This window comes from Rana temporaria, chromosome 11 (assembly GCF_905171775.1).
Source record: "Rana temporaria chromosome 11, aRanTem1.1, whole genome shotgun sequence".
In the NCBI taxonomy this organism is placed as follows: Eukaryota; Metazoa; Chordata; class Amphibia; order Anura; family Ranidae; genus Rana; species Rana temporaria.
The window spans coordinates 157,392,043-157,408,381 of record NC_053499.1 but is presented as its reverse complement, the minus strand read 5'-3'; the positions used below and the strand labels follow the sequence as shown (position 1 = coordinate 157,408,381).

Here is a 16,339-nt window from a genome sequence, read left to right as displayed (position 1 = left end):
TTATGCTTAGGCATTAACACTTCTTTTACCCTTAGGTGTGAACAACATGGGGGTCAATAATAGGAAATCAATAATAATAGCAATAAATCCATAATGACAAGTGCACTGTCAGCCTCCAAGGACAGTATAGAGAGAGGGAAGAGCGGGGGATGACGGGAGATGTAGTTTCTGCGCTCTCCTCACTTCCTCTTCCGGGTTGCCGGGGAGATCAGAGTGTGGCTGTGCGTTCCAAGCCTCGTTCTGGGAGAAACGGCCAGCCTCGTTTATTAGGAGTACGCGGAAGATGACAGAAGTGTAAGAGGCGCGGAGAGGATTCCCGGGGAATTACAAACGGTGAGACCTCCCCCCTCTCTGTTTTACGTACAGGGGGGGCTCTACACCCCGGGGGGGGTCAGTATAGAGGATAATACAGGACACCCCCCAAATATAAACCCAGCTGACTGCACTCATATACCGCCCGTCACCCCCCCCCCCCAATACACACACTGTATTTATATACAGAACCCCCCCCCCCAATACACACACTATTTATATACAGGACCCCCCCCAATACACACACTGTATTTATATACAGGACCCCCCCAATACACACACTGTATTTATATACAAGACCCCCCCAATACACACACTGTATTTATATACAGGACCCCCCAATACACACACTGTATTTATATACAGGACCCCCCCCCCCCAATACACACACTGTATTTATATACAGGACCCCCCCAACAATACACACACTGTATTTATGTACACCCCCCTACTCATTACACCTTATATACACACAGTGTACATCTATACAGGGCCCCAATACAAAATATATATATACACTCAGACACCCCCCCCCCCAAATATATATACACTTCTCAAACCCTCCCCCAATATATATATATATACACACACACTTCTCAGACAGTGCCCCCCCTCTCAAAATATATATATATACACACACACACTTCTCATCAGACCCTGCCCCCCCCCCCCCATGAAATATATATATATCTGCCCCCAATATATACACACACTCCTCTCAACCCCCCCCCAAAAAAAAATATATGTATACACACATACTCTTCTCAGACCCCCCCCCCCCCCAAATATACACACACTTCTCATATGACCCTGCTGCCCCCCCCCAAATAATAATAATAATAATAATAATATAAAAACATATATATATATATATATATATATACTCTTCTCAGACTCTGCCCCCCCAAAATATATATACACACACTTCTCATTAGACCCCACCCCCCATAAAATATATATACATCTGCCATATATATATATATATATATATATGTACGTACACACACACACACTCCTCTCAACCCCCCCCCCCCCCCCAAAAAAAAAAATATATACACACACTCTTCTCAGACCCTGCCCCCCCCCAAATATACACACACTTCTGATATGACCCTGCCCCCCCCCCAAATATGCACACACTTCTCATATGACCCTGCCCCCCCCCAAAAAAAAAATATATATATATATATATATATACACACACACACTTCTCATCAGACCCTGCCCTCCCCCCCCAAAATATATATATATACACACACACACACACACACACACACACACTCTTCTCAGCCCCCCCCCCCCCAATATATATACATACGCACACACTTATCAGACCCTGCCCCCCCCAAAAAAAAAATATACACCCACTTTTCAGCCCCCCCCCCCCCCCCCCCCCCCCAGGTTATACCTTTTATGTCTGTTTTTTATAACTGCCAGTTTTGGTCTCATGAGATTTTTTTTTCAAAGTCTTCCCATTGCTGTTAATGGGCAAACGCCAATGTCGCCTGAAAAAAAGGGTCCGGGACTTTTTTTCAGGCGACAGGCGTTCGGCGTCTATGAGATGTGAACCATCTCCATAGACAGCAATGGGAATTCTCCCCTCTAGCGGCAGAAGCGTCGGGCGTTTTGTCGCTCAGGTGTGAATGCAGCCTTATGTTGTTTATAATAATTTCCGGGGCTCGCGGTACAATCTGTACAATCCCCCATACATCCAACACTGCCTAATAAGTGAAGGGATTGTGTACTGGTCTCCTCATACTACAGTCATGGTAGATTTATAGGCGATTGTACAATCAGATTGTATATAGAATACGGACAACCTAAAGTATTTGTAAAGACTTCAGGGGTTTTCACCATAAAACATTCTGTGCATAAATAAAGTGAAAAACTTTCTGTGCTGCCGTTGGTGTCACTTCACCCAAATTTCCGGCATTCCTGGAGGGTGGGGTCACCTCCTGTCATCTCACGTTCTGTATACACAGGAGGCTCTGACACGCCTCCTCCCGGGGGGGGGGGGGCTGACTCCGCCCCCTCCTAACATAACAAACCTGTCTGTGTACATCGGTCTGTCAGATCTCCTCTCACCTCGCCCCGGGAACGCTGCAACCAAGTGAGTGCTTCTCCTTATTTATCTCACCGTCTATGTCCAGACACCACCTTCTTCTTTACTTTTCATATAGGGGAGGGGGGGCGGGGAGGATTTGAACCCTCCGGGGGGGGGAGGGGGGATTAGAACCCTGCGGGGGGGGTTTGCTGTCACCTGGGGCTCTGTCATGGCTTGTTTACAATCACTCGTACCTACGCCGCATTGCCCCTGGCCACTACGCCGCATTGCCCCTGGCCACTACGCCGCGCGCCCCTTATGCCGCATGCCCCCGGCCACCACGCCGCTTTGCCCCCGGCCACCACGCCGCGTGCCCCTTACGCCGCGTTGCCCCCTGGCCACTACGCCGCGTTGCCCCCTGGCCACTACGCCGCGTTGCCCCCTGGCCACTACGCCGCGTTGCCCCCTGGCCACTACGCCGCGTTGCCCCCTGGCCACTACGCCGCATTGCCCCCGGCCACTACGCCTGTGGACACCTCAAGCTTCATTCAAACGGGCATTAAAAACAAAACAATGCACATATAAGGGCTGTTTTACCCCCCCCCCCCCCTCTATACGATCAGGCCACATTTTGCGATACGGCACTGCGCCGCTTTAACTGACAATTGCGCGGTCTTGCGACGCTGTGCCCAAATAAAATGAATGTACTTTTTTTCCCACAAATAGAGCTTTCTTTTGGTGGTATTTGATCACCTCTGCGGTTTTTATTTTTTGCGCTATGAATAAAAAAAAAAGAGCGACCATTTCATTTTTTTACTTTCTGCTATACAATATACCAGGGTTTGACAAATTTGCTTGGAATCTAGGAGCCAGCTAAAAAAGTTAGGAGCCAGAAAACGCGCCCCGTCCCGCCGAGCTTGCACGCAGAAGCGAACTCATACGTGAGTAGCACCCGCATATGTAAACGGTATTCAAACCACACATGTGAGGTATCGCCGCGATCGTTAGAGCGAGAGCAATAATTCTAGCCCAAGACCTCCTCTGTAACTCAAAACATGCAACCTGTAGAATTTTTTAACTGTCGCCTATGGAGAATTTTAAAGGGTAAAAGTTTGTCGGCATTCCACGAGCGGACGCAATTTTGAAGCGTGACATGTCAGGTATCAATTTACTCGGCGTAACCTTATCTTTCATAATATAAAAACAAATTGGGATAACTTTACTGTTTTATTTTTTAATTAAAAAAAGTGATTTTTTCCCAAAAAAAGTGCGCTTGTAAGACCGCTGCGCAAATACGGTGTGACGGAAAGTATTGCAACGATCGCCATTTTATTCTCTAGGGCATGGGTCTTCAAACTACGGCCCTCCAGCTGTTGCAGAACTACACCTCCCATGAGGCATTATGAGACTTTGACATTCACAGACATGACTAGGCATGATGGGAATTGTAGTTCCTGAACATCTGGAGGGCCATAGTTTGAGGACCCCCTGATCTAGGGTGTTAGAATAAAAAAATATACATAATGTTTGGGGATTCTAATTAGAGGGAAAGGAAATAGCAGTGAAAACAGTAAAAATACACACTGCTGTTTTACATGTAATGCCAACGGCCACCACCAGATGGCGCCAGGTCACAGAAGGCAGCTTGGGCCTTCACAAGGCTGCCAAGCCGCGGCCTAAATTACCGGCCGTCGTGGGCCCGCCTAGATCGCGTGGCGGTGGAGGCGCACGGAGACACAGGATCCTGTGCCTCTGTGCGCCACTACCTCCCCCGCCACGGCTGGTAATTGAGGCCGCGGCTTTGCGCCAGATCACAATTTCTTGTCACAATTGCGACCTGGCGCCTGGATTTTGTCGAGGCCTGCAATATATCAAGTAAAAAAAAATCAAAGTTCCATCGATTTGGGCCAATATGTGTTCTAGAGCTAAACCGAAAATGCAGTGTACTTGGCCAAAAACACGTAAATAACAGTTTTTAAAAAAATATTTATATTTTTAGATATAATTGTATTATGTTCGACTTTTTAATTTAATATTTATTAAACAAAAACAAAACGTGTGCGTTTTCGGTGCCATTATTGGCACCTTTTTCTCATCATTAAAATGCGATAACACCATTTTTTGGCCGATGTGTTTAGACGGCAGAAAATTCGGTGCATCTCTAATGTATTATGCTACATAATATTAGATGGAGATTTTTTGTTTTTGTGGTATTTTGATTTACCTCCTGCATTTAATTTTAGTTTTTTGTTTTGTGTGTGTGTGTGTGTTTTTTTTTTTTGCAGTATTAACGGAAAAACTTGAAAATATTTTTAACTTTTTGCTATAAAATGTATCCAATAAGTAATAAATAAAAATAATATACCGTATATACTCGAGTATAAGCCGAGTTTTTCAGCCCTTTTTTTGTGCTAAAAATGCCCCCCTCGGCTTATACGCGAGTTACCTTTTTGCGCCTCATCTCCTAGACTTTGGGGACCCGGTACCGGCCAGCCGTAGGAACACGTGTAGCCCCCACTCTTCCTCTACAAGTGTACAAAGTTTGTTGTCTGGGGGACCTACGGCCGGGGAGCACCGATTTTTTTTTTTTTTTTTTTTTTTCAAATCCAGGCACCCCTTCCATAGACTCCCATGTTAAACGGTAATTTCCCTGGTGACTTTGGGGACCCGGTACCGGCTGGTCATAGGTCCCGTGGACCGGGACCTTGGCACACATGTAGCCGCATTGCTCCTCTACAAGTGTGCAAAGTTTTTTGTCTGGGAGACCTACGGCCGGGGAGCACCGATTTTTCAAACCCGGGCACCCCTTCCATAGACTCCCATGTTAAACGTCAGTCTAGGCATGGGCACAGTGAGGGATGGGCACAGTGAGGCATGCAGATGGGCTTATACTCGAGTCAATACATTTTTCCCAGTTTTTTTTTTTTTTTTTGTGGTAAAATTAGGTGCCTCGGCTTACATTCGGGTCGGCTTATACTCTAGTATATACAGTAAATAAAATTTCTTCAAAAATTTAGGCCAATATGTATTCTGCTATTTGTCTTTGGTAATAAAATCACAATAAGTGTCTATTGACTGGTTTGCATGAATGTTATAGCGCCTACAAACTATGGGATATATACTAGGATTTTTTTTTTGTTTAAAGCGGGGGTTCACCCATAGCGAACACTTTTTCCCCTTAGATTCCTGCTCGTTTTGTCTAGGGGAATCGGCTAGTTGTTTTAAAATATGATCCGTACTTACCCGTTTTCGAGATGCATCTTCTCCGCCGCTTCCGGGTATGGGCTGCGGGACTGGGCGTACCTATTTTGATTGACAGTCTTCCGAGAGGCTTCCGACGGTCGCATCCATCGCGTCACGATTTTCCGAAAGAAGCCGAACGTCGGTGCGCAGGCGCAGTATAGAGCCGCACCGACGTTCGGCTTCTTTCGGCTACTAGTGACGCGATGGATGCGACCGTCGGAAGCCTCTCGGAAGACTGTCAATCAAGAAGGAAGACCCATACCCGGAAGCGACGGAGAGGATGCATCTCAAAAACGGGTAAGTACGGCTCGGATTTTAAAACAACTAGCCGATTCCCCTAGACAAAACGAGCATTAATCTAAGGGGACAAGAGAAAAAAAAACTTGATTGGGTGAACTCCCGCTTTAATATAATTTATTGTCCATGCATTTTTTTGATGCACAAAGAAAACGCACTGGACTGCTTTTGGTGTGAACCGAACCCCCGCCCCCCCCCCCCCCCCCCCATTCACTCCAGTACAACTTGTATGATTTGACCATTTCAAATTGCATGACAGTCGCACCTTATGGCTGACAATGGAACCATTCGTATCGCCACAATTCAATGTCGCAGCGATTATGAAACCGGTTCTTTTAGTTACATAGTCGGGTTGAAAAAAGACAATCAAGTCCATCAAGTTCAACCTAAAAAAAAAAAAATCCCTATTTTTACTTATTTCTTTGCGACTTGCGTAGACTTCTGTTTAAATTAAGTTGTGAGTGGCAATGAAATCGCACTGAAGAATAAGTGTGGGGGGGGGGGGGGGCAGACAGCGGGAATGAAATCGTTCAAGTTCAGCTGAACCCGCATGATTTCATTCCCGCATGTCTGTCCCGACTTCGGGGGGCGATTTTCGAGAGATCTGTGCGGTTTGCTGCACAGATGTCAATGGAAATCGCCCCCCCCCCCCCCGAAGTCGCCTAAGGTAGTACAGAAACCTACTTTTGGGGATCGGTGCGGCGCCGCACCGATTTGGACGCTGCAATTGCTGCCGATTTTGACATGTCAAATCGCATGCCAAATTGCTCCAACGTGAACCAGGGCTGAGGGCTCATATAAAAAAACAGTCACTTCTTTTTTTGAAGTATCCAAACTAATGTTTTGGGGGTTTTAACTTCTCTTCAGTCCTAAAATTGTGTGATGTAAAAAAAAAAAAAAAAAAAGCAGTGAAAGGGTTAATTTAAAGTGACGGTCACTTATATTTAAAGTATCACTATGAGGAAATGGGTGTCGGTTTACTGTACTCATAGTTACGAGTGTTTATGGAATCTGCCCGGGGGAGATCATTGTTGTGATATAATGGGAATGTTTTGGTATCGGGGGTTAATAGTTTACATGAATTATGGATTATTTTTAGTTATTGATCCGGGGAGATCCATACAGTTACAGTCTGTATATCTACTTGTGCATAATCACTCAACCTGACTTGTATGGAGATCGGGATGTGTAAAGGTTTATAGGATCCCCACACACACACACCCAGGGGTTCCATCGAGAAGAATATTTGCAATTTGATCGAATTTAAACATTTGCTGTCCCTGTTATTGGTAACACTCTGTTCACAGCGTTAACCTTGTGTGTGGTGCAGTGGCTGTTTACATACATGTGTGGGACCTGGGCCTGCGCTTACCTTTGCATGTATTGCATGGGGGCTGAGGAGTGTTTTTAGATTTTTTTTATTATTACTTTTTTGATGTATTACATATTTTTTTTTTTTTTTTTTTAAAGATGGATATCTCTATCTCAGTAAATATTAAAAACAAATTATATTAAATATTTATTGATTATATATAAATATCAAATATTTATTTATAATATATAAAATTATTTAATTTTTTTTAAATATTTGAGATATTCTCTCTATCTTATATATATATATATTTATTTATGTGTGTGTGTGTGTGTGTGTGTATATATATATATATATATATATATATATATATATATATATATATATATATATATATATATATATATATATATATATATATATATATTGTTTTAAATATTTACTGAGAGATGTGTGTGTGTGATTTTATTTTTTGCTATCACAAGGAGGCCCCCATGTAATTTTTTTCCCCACATATAGAGCTTTCTCTTGGTGTTTTCTTTTATGCTGTAAAAAAAAGTGTGTGTGTGTATATATATATATATATATATATTTTTATGACATATCCAATTAATAAAACAAATAAAATAAAAGTCTTTTTGTAAAGGTATTTTTTTTTTTTATCTTAATAGCTTCCTTTACCTTAATGCAGTGCTGTTTTCATGTCCTCATTGTTGGTTTTTGATCTCAAGTTGCTGTAATTCTTCTCTGAACTCCACACTTCTGGTTGTCTGTTTCCTGATGACCACAGTACTGGGAGATTTCTCTCTCTGGTCACTAATCAAGGAGGTGTGATTACCGTGTGTCTAAAACTTCTCAGCACCAATCAGTTTCGTTTTCCAAACCATCACTGCCCTGTATTGGCTCTGTACATCACAGAAGCAGGAAACGGCATGCAAAAACGAAACTGAAACTGTAGGTACATTATATGGGAATCAGTTAACTATTATGTCTCTATACCCTGTAAACAGTCATTTCAGCAAAAAAAAGTTCTCCTCTAAGTCAAATTTCTTCATCAGTTTAGGCCTATATGTATTCTGCTATATATTTTTGTTAAAAATCCCAATAAGCGTATATTGATTGGTTAGTGCAAAAGTTATTGCATCAACAAACTATGGTATATTTTAATGGAATCATTTTTATATATTTATTTTATAAATTACTAGTAGTGGTGGCGATCAGTGACTTTTATAGTGGGGCTGCGATATTGTGGCGGAAATTTGCACACACCCCCAAGGCGGAAGTGCAGATTCACGTGTGTCTTTGTGTGTGTGTGTAAAATATATATAATTTTAAAGTGGAGTTCCACCCATAAATATAACATTACATCAGTAGTTTTAAAAAAAAAAATGTCATTAGTCCTTTAAGAAATTTTTTTTTTTTTTTTTTTAGATGCCTTCAAAGTGTTGTTGCTAGGCAGAATAGTTAATCTTCCCACTTCCTGCACCTAGGTGCTTAATGCACCACACAGACTCCTGGGAATGTAGTGGGTGTAACTTTCCAGGAGTCTGTGCACTCCCCAGTCTCAAAGAATCATGTGACTTGGACAGTACAGATGCTGAAACCTGATCTGCAAGGCTGAAATCCAGGAAGTCATACAGTCTGGCTTCATGATGCCCACACTTAAGATGGCCTCAGTCAATTTCTATTTTATAAAGTGTCTAAATGATGTAACAACCTAACAAAACGGACCTTCGTTTACAGACTAACTTTACTAGAATACATTAAGCTTGTGTATTACAGGGGTATTTATATTTAAAAAGTGAAATTGTGGCCGGAACTCCGCTTTAATTAAAAAAAAAAAATATTTTTATATAGGTTTTGTCTACTCTATGCCATTGCAATCTTGTTTTGCGTGTTACCAGATGGTTTAAACGGAATAACGAGACTTTTGTGACTTTCTCAGGTCTGCAGCACCCAAGATGAAAAGTCTTCCTGGATGAGCAAGGACAGGGATGGCCAGAGTCCCGGGAACAAACAAGGAAGACAATGACCCCCCCACAGAGGTGGTGGACGAGTTCACCTTCCCTGGAAATCAACAACTGCTGAAGGACAGCCAAGCCCAAGTGAAGATTCTGTTCCCGGTGGTGTTTACAGTATTACAGTCCTTGGAAAATGTCGGCTACGACCACCAAGCGGGGCAGAAGGTGCCGGGGAGAATATGGGTGCAGCTTAAAGGCAACCAGGAGGCCGTGCACAAAGCTAAGGTATGGCGACAAGAGATGTTCATGCCTTCCATGGTGGACAGAATTGTACATGATCGATGCATTTTAGACCCCCCCATTCATGCTTGTGTGACTAGGCATGCGACGCTGAACATGAAAGTCGCATTACAAGTTGTACCCGATGTTTTACAATGATAACCATTCATATATATGCACTTTAACCACTCAAGACCCGGACCTTTAGGCAGCTAAAGGACCTGGCCAGTTTTTGCGATTCGGCACTGCATCGCTTTAAATGACAATTGCGCGGTCGTGCGACGTGGCTCCCAAACAAAATTGGCGTCCTTTTTTCCCCACAAATAGAGCTTTCTTTTGGTGGTATTTCATGACCTCTGCGGTTTTTATTTTTTGCGCTATGAACAAAATAGAGCGAAAATTTTGAAAAAAAATGCAATATTTTTTACTTTTTGCTATAATAAATATTCCCCCAAAAATATATAAAACATTATTTTTTTCCTCAGTTTAGGCCGATACGTATTCTTCTACCGATTTTTGGTAAAAAAAATCGCAATAAGCATTTATCGATTGGTTTGCGCAAAATTTATAGCGTTTACAAAATAGGGGATAGTTTTATTGCATTCTTATTAATTTTTTTTTTTTTTTTACTACTAATGGCGGCGATCAGCGTTTTTTTATTTTTTTTCGTGACTGTGACATTATGGCGGACACTTCGGACAATTTTGACACATTTTTGGGACCATTGTCATTTTCCGACCGAGTGTATTTTCAAAGCAAAAAATGCATTGTTTACTGTGAAAATGACAATTGCAGTTTGGGAGTTAACCACAAGGGGCGCTGAAGGGGTTAAGTGTGACCTCATTTGTGTTTCTAACTGTAGGGGGTGTGGCTGTAGGTGTGACGTTATTGATTGTGATTCCCTATATAAGGGAACACACGATCGATGACGGTGCCACAGTGAAGAACGGGGAAGCTGCGTTTACACACGGCTCTCCCCGTTCTTCAGCTCCGGGGACCGATCGCGGGACTCCAGCGGCGATCGGGTCCCGCGGTCACGGAGCTTTGGACCAGGTTGCGGGAGCGCGCCCGTGACCCACGGCTGGGCACTTAGAGGACGTACCTGTACGTGCTTGTGCCCAGCCGTGCCGTTCTGCCGACGTATATGTGCAGGAGGCGGTCCTTAAAGGGTCACTAAAGGAATTTTTTTTTTTAGCTAAATAGCTTCCTTTACCTTGCTGCAGTCCTGGTTTCATGTCCTCATTGTTCGTTTTTGCTTTCATGTTGCTGTAAATCCTCTCTGTTTTGGACACTTCCTGGTTGCCTGTTTCCTGATAACCACAGTACTGGGAGATTTCTCACGGTGGTCACTAATCAAGGAGGTGTGATTACTGTGTGTAAAACGAAACTGGATTGGTGCTGAGGAGTTTTAGACAAAGTATCACTGCTCTCTATTGGCTGACTGCCCTCTAGTGGCTCTCTGTACATCAGAGAACCAGCAAACAACAGCAAAAACGAAACTACACTGCAGGCACATTATATGATTGTTTTTTTATCAATTTTTAATCATTTTTAAAAGGAATCAGTTAACTATTATGTCTCTATGCCCTGTAAACAGTCATTTCAGCTAAAAAAAAAATTTCCTTTATTGACCCTTTAAGTGGTTAAAGTTGCAACGACTTCAAAGTAGAAAATGCACCTGTTTGGTCCGACTTTCATGCAACTTGAGGGCCATAGGCTTCAATGTTAACCCTCAAAAGTTGCATGAAAGTCGTACCTGATTGTTTTACATGCAACAGTGGGTCCAACAAGTTACATCCAAGTCACACCCATCCAAAGTTGCATTTCAAAGTCGCACAAGTGTGAATGATGCCTCAGTGTTTTTAGGTTGGATAGTATTTCTATGGACGCCAAGTGTATGAGCTAGGAGCGCGCCCGCAAGGTAACCCCCTCGGGAGAGAGCTTCTCCTAGGGGGTTATCTAATGTGGGGAGGAGCCACAAGAGCTGCCGTGGGACCCCAGAAGAGGAGGATCGGGGGCCACTCTGCGCAAAATGATCTGCACAGTGGAGGTAAGTATGACATGTTTGTTATTTTAAACCTTTACAACCACTTTAAAGCAGAGCTCCACCCTAAAGTGGAAGTCCCACTGATCCCCCCCCCCCCCTCCGGTGTCACATTTGACACCTTTCAGGGGGGTGCAGATACCTGTCTAAAGACAGGTATTTTCACCCACTTCCGGCCACACAGTCTCGGGCAGACTGCGGGCATTACGTCACCTCCCGTCCCCCCTTGTGTGCTGGGAACACTCGGCTCCCAGTACACAGCGGGAGCCAATCAGCAGGCGCAGCGCAACTCGCGCATGCGCCCTAGGGAACCGGGCAGTGAAGCCGGAGCGCTTCACTTCTTGGTTCCCTCACCGAGAATGGCGGGGGGAGCAGGAGAGTGACGAGCGATCGCTCGTCCTCTGCTGCGAACGGCGCTGGACTCCAGGACAGGTAAGTGTCCTAATATTAAAAGTCAGCAGCTGCAGTATTTGTAGCTGCTGGCTTTTTAATATTTTTTTTTCAGCGGAAATCCTTTTTAAGGATTTGTAAGTTGCAATATATTTTTTGTTTTCGGGATGAATACAACTTCCTTACGTTGAATGCAACCAATGGAAAAAGGCAAAAAAAGGTCAGCGCACGGTGGGAGGAGTGTATAGTATAAAATTCCCTGGCATTCCACCCTTCTAGGTGGAAAGGAGGACCCGTCTAAATGGGTTTCTATTTACAGTGACTGGTTCACAGTTTGCAAATATGACGGAAGAGGGAGTGTCCGCAGCTGCATATTTTCTCACATTCCCCACCGGATTACCCACAGAGCCGGATTGCTCACTGCTTGTTTAGCTATTGCAGCCTGTCAACGGCTCATTTCTCTGTGACAAATTAGGTGATGCTGTGCTTTACCTGTGTGACAAGGCTGGCAGCTGCTGTGATACCATTGTCCCTCAGTCTGGTGACACGTGTGTGTGTGGTTGTTTTTTTGTTTTTTTATATATGTGAAGTACGCTCCCCTTTTCTTTAAAAAGGGGAAAAAGGAGGAAGAGCTGAGAGGCATCTTCTAGGGAGGGAGGAGCAGAGAGGCATCTTCTAGGGAGGAAGGAGGAGCAGAGAGGCATCTTCTAGGGAGGAAGGAGGAGCAGAGAGGCATCTTCTAGGGAGGAAGGAGGAGCAGAGAGGCATCTTCTAGGGAGGAAGGAGGAGCAGAGAGGCATCTTCTAGGGAGGAGGAGCAGCAGAGAGGCATCTTCGAGGGAGGGAGGAGGAGCAGAGAGGCATCTTCGAGGGAGGGAGGAGCAGCAGAGAGGCATCTTCTAAGGAGGGAGGAGGAGCAGAGAGGCATCTTCTAGGGAGGGAGGAGGAGCAGCAGCAGAGAGGCATCTTCTAGGGAGGGAGGAGGAGCAGAGAGGCATCTTCTAGGGAGGGAGGAGGAGCATAGAGGCATCTTCTAGGGAGGGAGGAGCAGCAGCAGAGAGGCATCTTCTAGAGAGGGAGGAGGAGCAGCAGAGAGGCATCTTCTAGGGAGGGAGGAGGAGCAGCAGAGAGGCATCTTCTAGGGAGGGAGGAGGAGCAGCAGAGAGGTATCTTCTAGGGAGGGAGGAGGAGCAGCAGAGAGGTATCTTCTAGGGAGGGAGGAGGAGCAGCAGAGAGGTATCTTCTAGGGAGGGAGGAGGAGCAGCAGAGAGGTATCTTCTAGGGAGGGAGGAGGAGGAGCAGCAGCAGCAGAGAGGTATCTTCTAGGGAGGGAGGAGGAGCAGCAGCAGCAGCAGAGAGGCATCTTTTAGGGAGGGAGGAGGAGCAGCAGAGAGGTATCTTCTAGGGAGGGAGGAGGAGCAGCAGAGAGGTATCTTCTAGGGAGGGAGGAGGAGGAGCAGCAGCAGCAGAGAGGTATCTTCTAGGGAGGGAGGAGGAGCAGCAGAGAGGCATCTTTTAGGGAGGGAGGAGGAGCAGCAGAGAGGCATCTTCTAGGGAGGGAGGAGGAGCAGCAGAGAGGCATCTTCTAGGGAGGGAGGAGGAGCAGCAGCAGAGAGGCATCTTCTAGGGAGGGAGGAGGAGCAGCAGAGAGGCATCTTCTAGGGAGGGAGAAGGAGCAGCAGAGAGGCATCTTCTAGGGAGGGAGGAGGAGCAGCAGAGAGGCATCTTCTAGGGAGGGAGGAGGAGGAGCAGCAGCAGAGAGGCATATTCTAGGGAGGGAGCAGCAGCAGAGAGGCATCTTCTAGGGAGGGAGGAGGAGCAGAGAGGCATCTTCTAGGGAGGGAGGAGGAGCAGAGAGGCATCTTCTAGGGAGGGAGGAGCAGCCGAGAGGCATCTTCTAGGGAGGGAGGAGGAGCCGAGAGGCATCTTCTAGGGAGGGAGGAGGAGGAGCAGAGAGGCATCTTCTAGGGAGGGAGGAGGAGGAGCAGAGAGGCATCTTCTAGGGAGGGAGGAGGAGGAGCAGAGAGGCATCTTCTAGGGAGGAGGAGGAGCAGAGAGGCATCTTCTAGGGAGGGAGGAGGAGGAGGAGCAGAGAGGCATCTTCTAGGGAGGGAGGAGGAGGAGGAGCAGAGAGGCATCTTCTAGGGAGGGAGGAGGAGGAGGAGCAGAGAGGCATCTTCTAGGGAGGGAGGAGGAGGAGGAGCAGAGAGGCATCTTCTAGGGAGGGAGGAGCAGAGAAGTATCTTCTAGGGAGGGAGGAGCAGAGAGGCATCTTCTAGGGAGGGAGGAGGAGGAGCAGAGAGGCATCTTCTAGGGAGGGAGGAGCAGAGAGGCATCTTCTAGGGAGGGAGGAGGAGGAGCAGAGAGGCATCTTCGAGGGAGGGAGGAGGAGGAGCAGAGAGACATCTTCGAGGGAGGAGGAGGAGCAGAGAGGCATTTTCTAGGGAGGGAGGAGGAGGAGCCGAGAGGCATTTTCTAGGGAGGGAGGAGGAGCCGAGAGGCATTTTCTAGGGAGGGAGGAGCCGAGAGGCATTTTCTAGGGAGGGAGGAGCCGAGAGGCATTTTCTAGGGAGGGAGGAGCCGAGAGGCATTTTCTAGGGAGGGAGGAGCCGAGAGGCATTTTCTAGGGAGGGAGGAGCCGGATAGGGATGATGTACCATCAAATTTTGGGTGAGAACCTCCTTCCCTCAGCCAGGGCATTGAAATGGATCGTGGATGGGTCTTCAAGCATGACAATGACCCAAAACACACAACAAAGAAGTAGCTCAAGAAAAAGCACATTAAGGTACTGGAGTGGCCTAGCCAGTCTCCAGACCTTAATCCTATAGAAAATATGTGGAGGAAGCTGAAGGTTCGAGTTACCAAACTTCAGCCTCAAATCCTTAACCTCTTGACCACTGGGCACTTAAACCCCCTTCCTGACCAGACCAATTTTCAGCTTTCGGTGCTCTCACAATTTGAATGACAATTACTCCGTCATACAACATTGTACCCATTTGAAATTGTTGTCCTTTTTTTCACACAAATAGAGCTTTCTTTTGGTGGTATTAGATCACCTCTGGGTTTTTTATTTTTTGCGCTATAAAAGAAAAACGACCGAAAATTCTGTAAAAAAAAAAAAAAAAAACTTGTTTCTGTCATATTCGCAGGTTATTTCTCACACACAGCATATGCATACCACGAATGACACCCCAAAACACATTCTGCTATTCCTCCCGAGTATGGCGATACCCCATGTGTGCAACTTTTACACGGCGTGGCCACATACAGAGGCCCAACATGCAGGGAGCGCCATCAGGCGTTCTGGAACACCCAGGCTGTTATACCTGAAGGGTTTCACATGTACTGGCACTTTAAGGCTGGCTCCACCCAGCAGTGATGACAAGGGTCAAGGGGCATAGTAGCCATCTTAGAGAGACCACATGTAGGAAGCAGAGAGATATGTAATGTCCTGAGATGCATGTTGCAGTGTACAGGCTGTACTGAATAAACATCCATTGTACCAGCCCAGAGTCTTGTGTCCCTCTCAACACAGAGGATATAACAGTGGCGACGAGGATGGGATTTACAAAGTGTCTATCAGTCTGAGAGAGAGACAAAGACATTGTGGATTGTCACCTGGATAAAAGCAATCACAGATCCCAGCAGGAAAATGTCATTAATCGGGACATTAAGTGAGTTTGATGGAGAACAGACATCCTGGAGTGCCTGGGTTGAGAGACTGGAACAGTATTTCAGTGCAAATGCCATCCCAGACAACAGGCAAGTAGCAGTGTTCCTGACAGTGGTTGGGGCCAAAACATATGACACTCTGAGGGATCTGCTTTCCCCTGTAAAACCAGCAGCTAAGACATTGGCAGAGCTGCTGACACTGCTAGAGGATCACTTCCAGCCTAAACCATTAGAAATTGCAGAAAGATTTCGCTTCTATCAAAGGCAGCAACAGACAGGTGAAGAGATTAAAGCTTATGTGCTCGCCCTTCGCAGACTAGCCTCGACCTGTTCTTTTGGGGACTACCTACCTACTGCACTGAGAGATAAGTTTGTCATGGGACTGAATTGTGAGTCAACACAAAAGAGACTGTTAACAGAGAAAGACCTTACTCTTACAAAGGCAATTAAGATAGCTTCAGTGATGGAAATGGCTGTGAAAGATACAGAGGAATTGAACCCCCAGAGCAGAAGGGAAGAGGTGAAGCAGGAAGTTTTCAGAACAGCAGTCAAGCCAACTGCTGCAAACTGGAACTACAGACCCCCACCAAGCCGGGAGTCAGCTTGCCACCGTTGTGGCAATACAGACCATGACCACAAAGTCTGCCGGTTTAAGGATCAGACCTGTCATAATTGCGGTAGGACCGGCCATCTGAAACGAGTTTGCCGTAGCAAGAAGGTGCGAGATAAACAACCTCTGAACCCCAAGACAAAGACATATATGGTGGGAAGATACACATCATCATC

The 16,339-nt window shown here is 45.7% G+C and overlaps 1 protein-coding gene across 2 annotated transcripts in view; it reads left to right on the top strand.

Annotated features, from left to right (window-relative positions):
* The first annotated feature begins 201 nt into the window (after positions 1-201).
* N4BP1 (NEDD4 binding protein 1) overlaps positions 202-16,339 on the top strand; it is a 47,331-nt gene continuing 31,193 nt past the window's right edge. Inside the window, exons 1-2 of one of the 2 annotated variants that reach the window (XM_040329513.1) lie at positions 202-333; positions 9,154-9,454. In XM_040329513.1, coding sequence (XP_040185447.1) covers positions 9,203-9,454 — 252 coding nt within the window. In that variant the 5' untranslated portion in view covers positions 202-333; positions 9,154-9,202. Of the gene's footprint in view, positions 334-2,351; positions 2,423-9,153; positions 9,455-16,339 lie in introns of those variants that run through there. The other variant, XM_040329514.1, reaches the window with a different exon arrangement.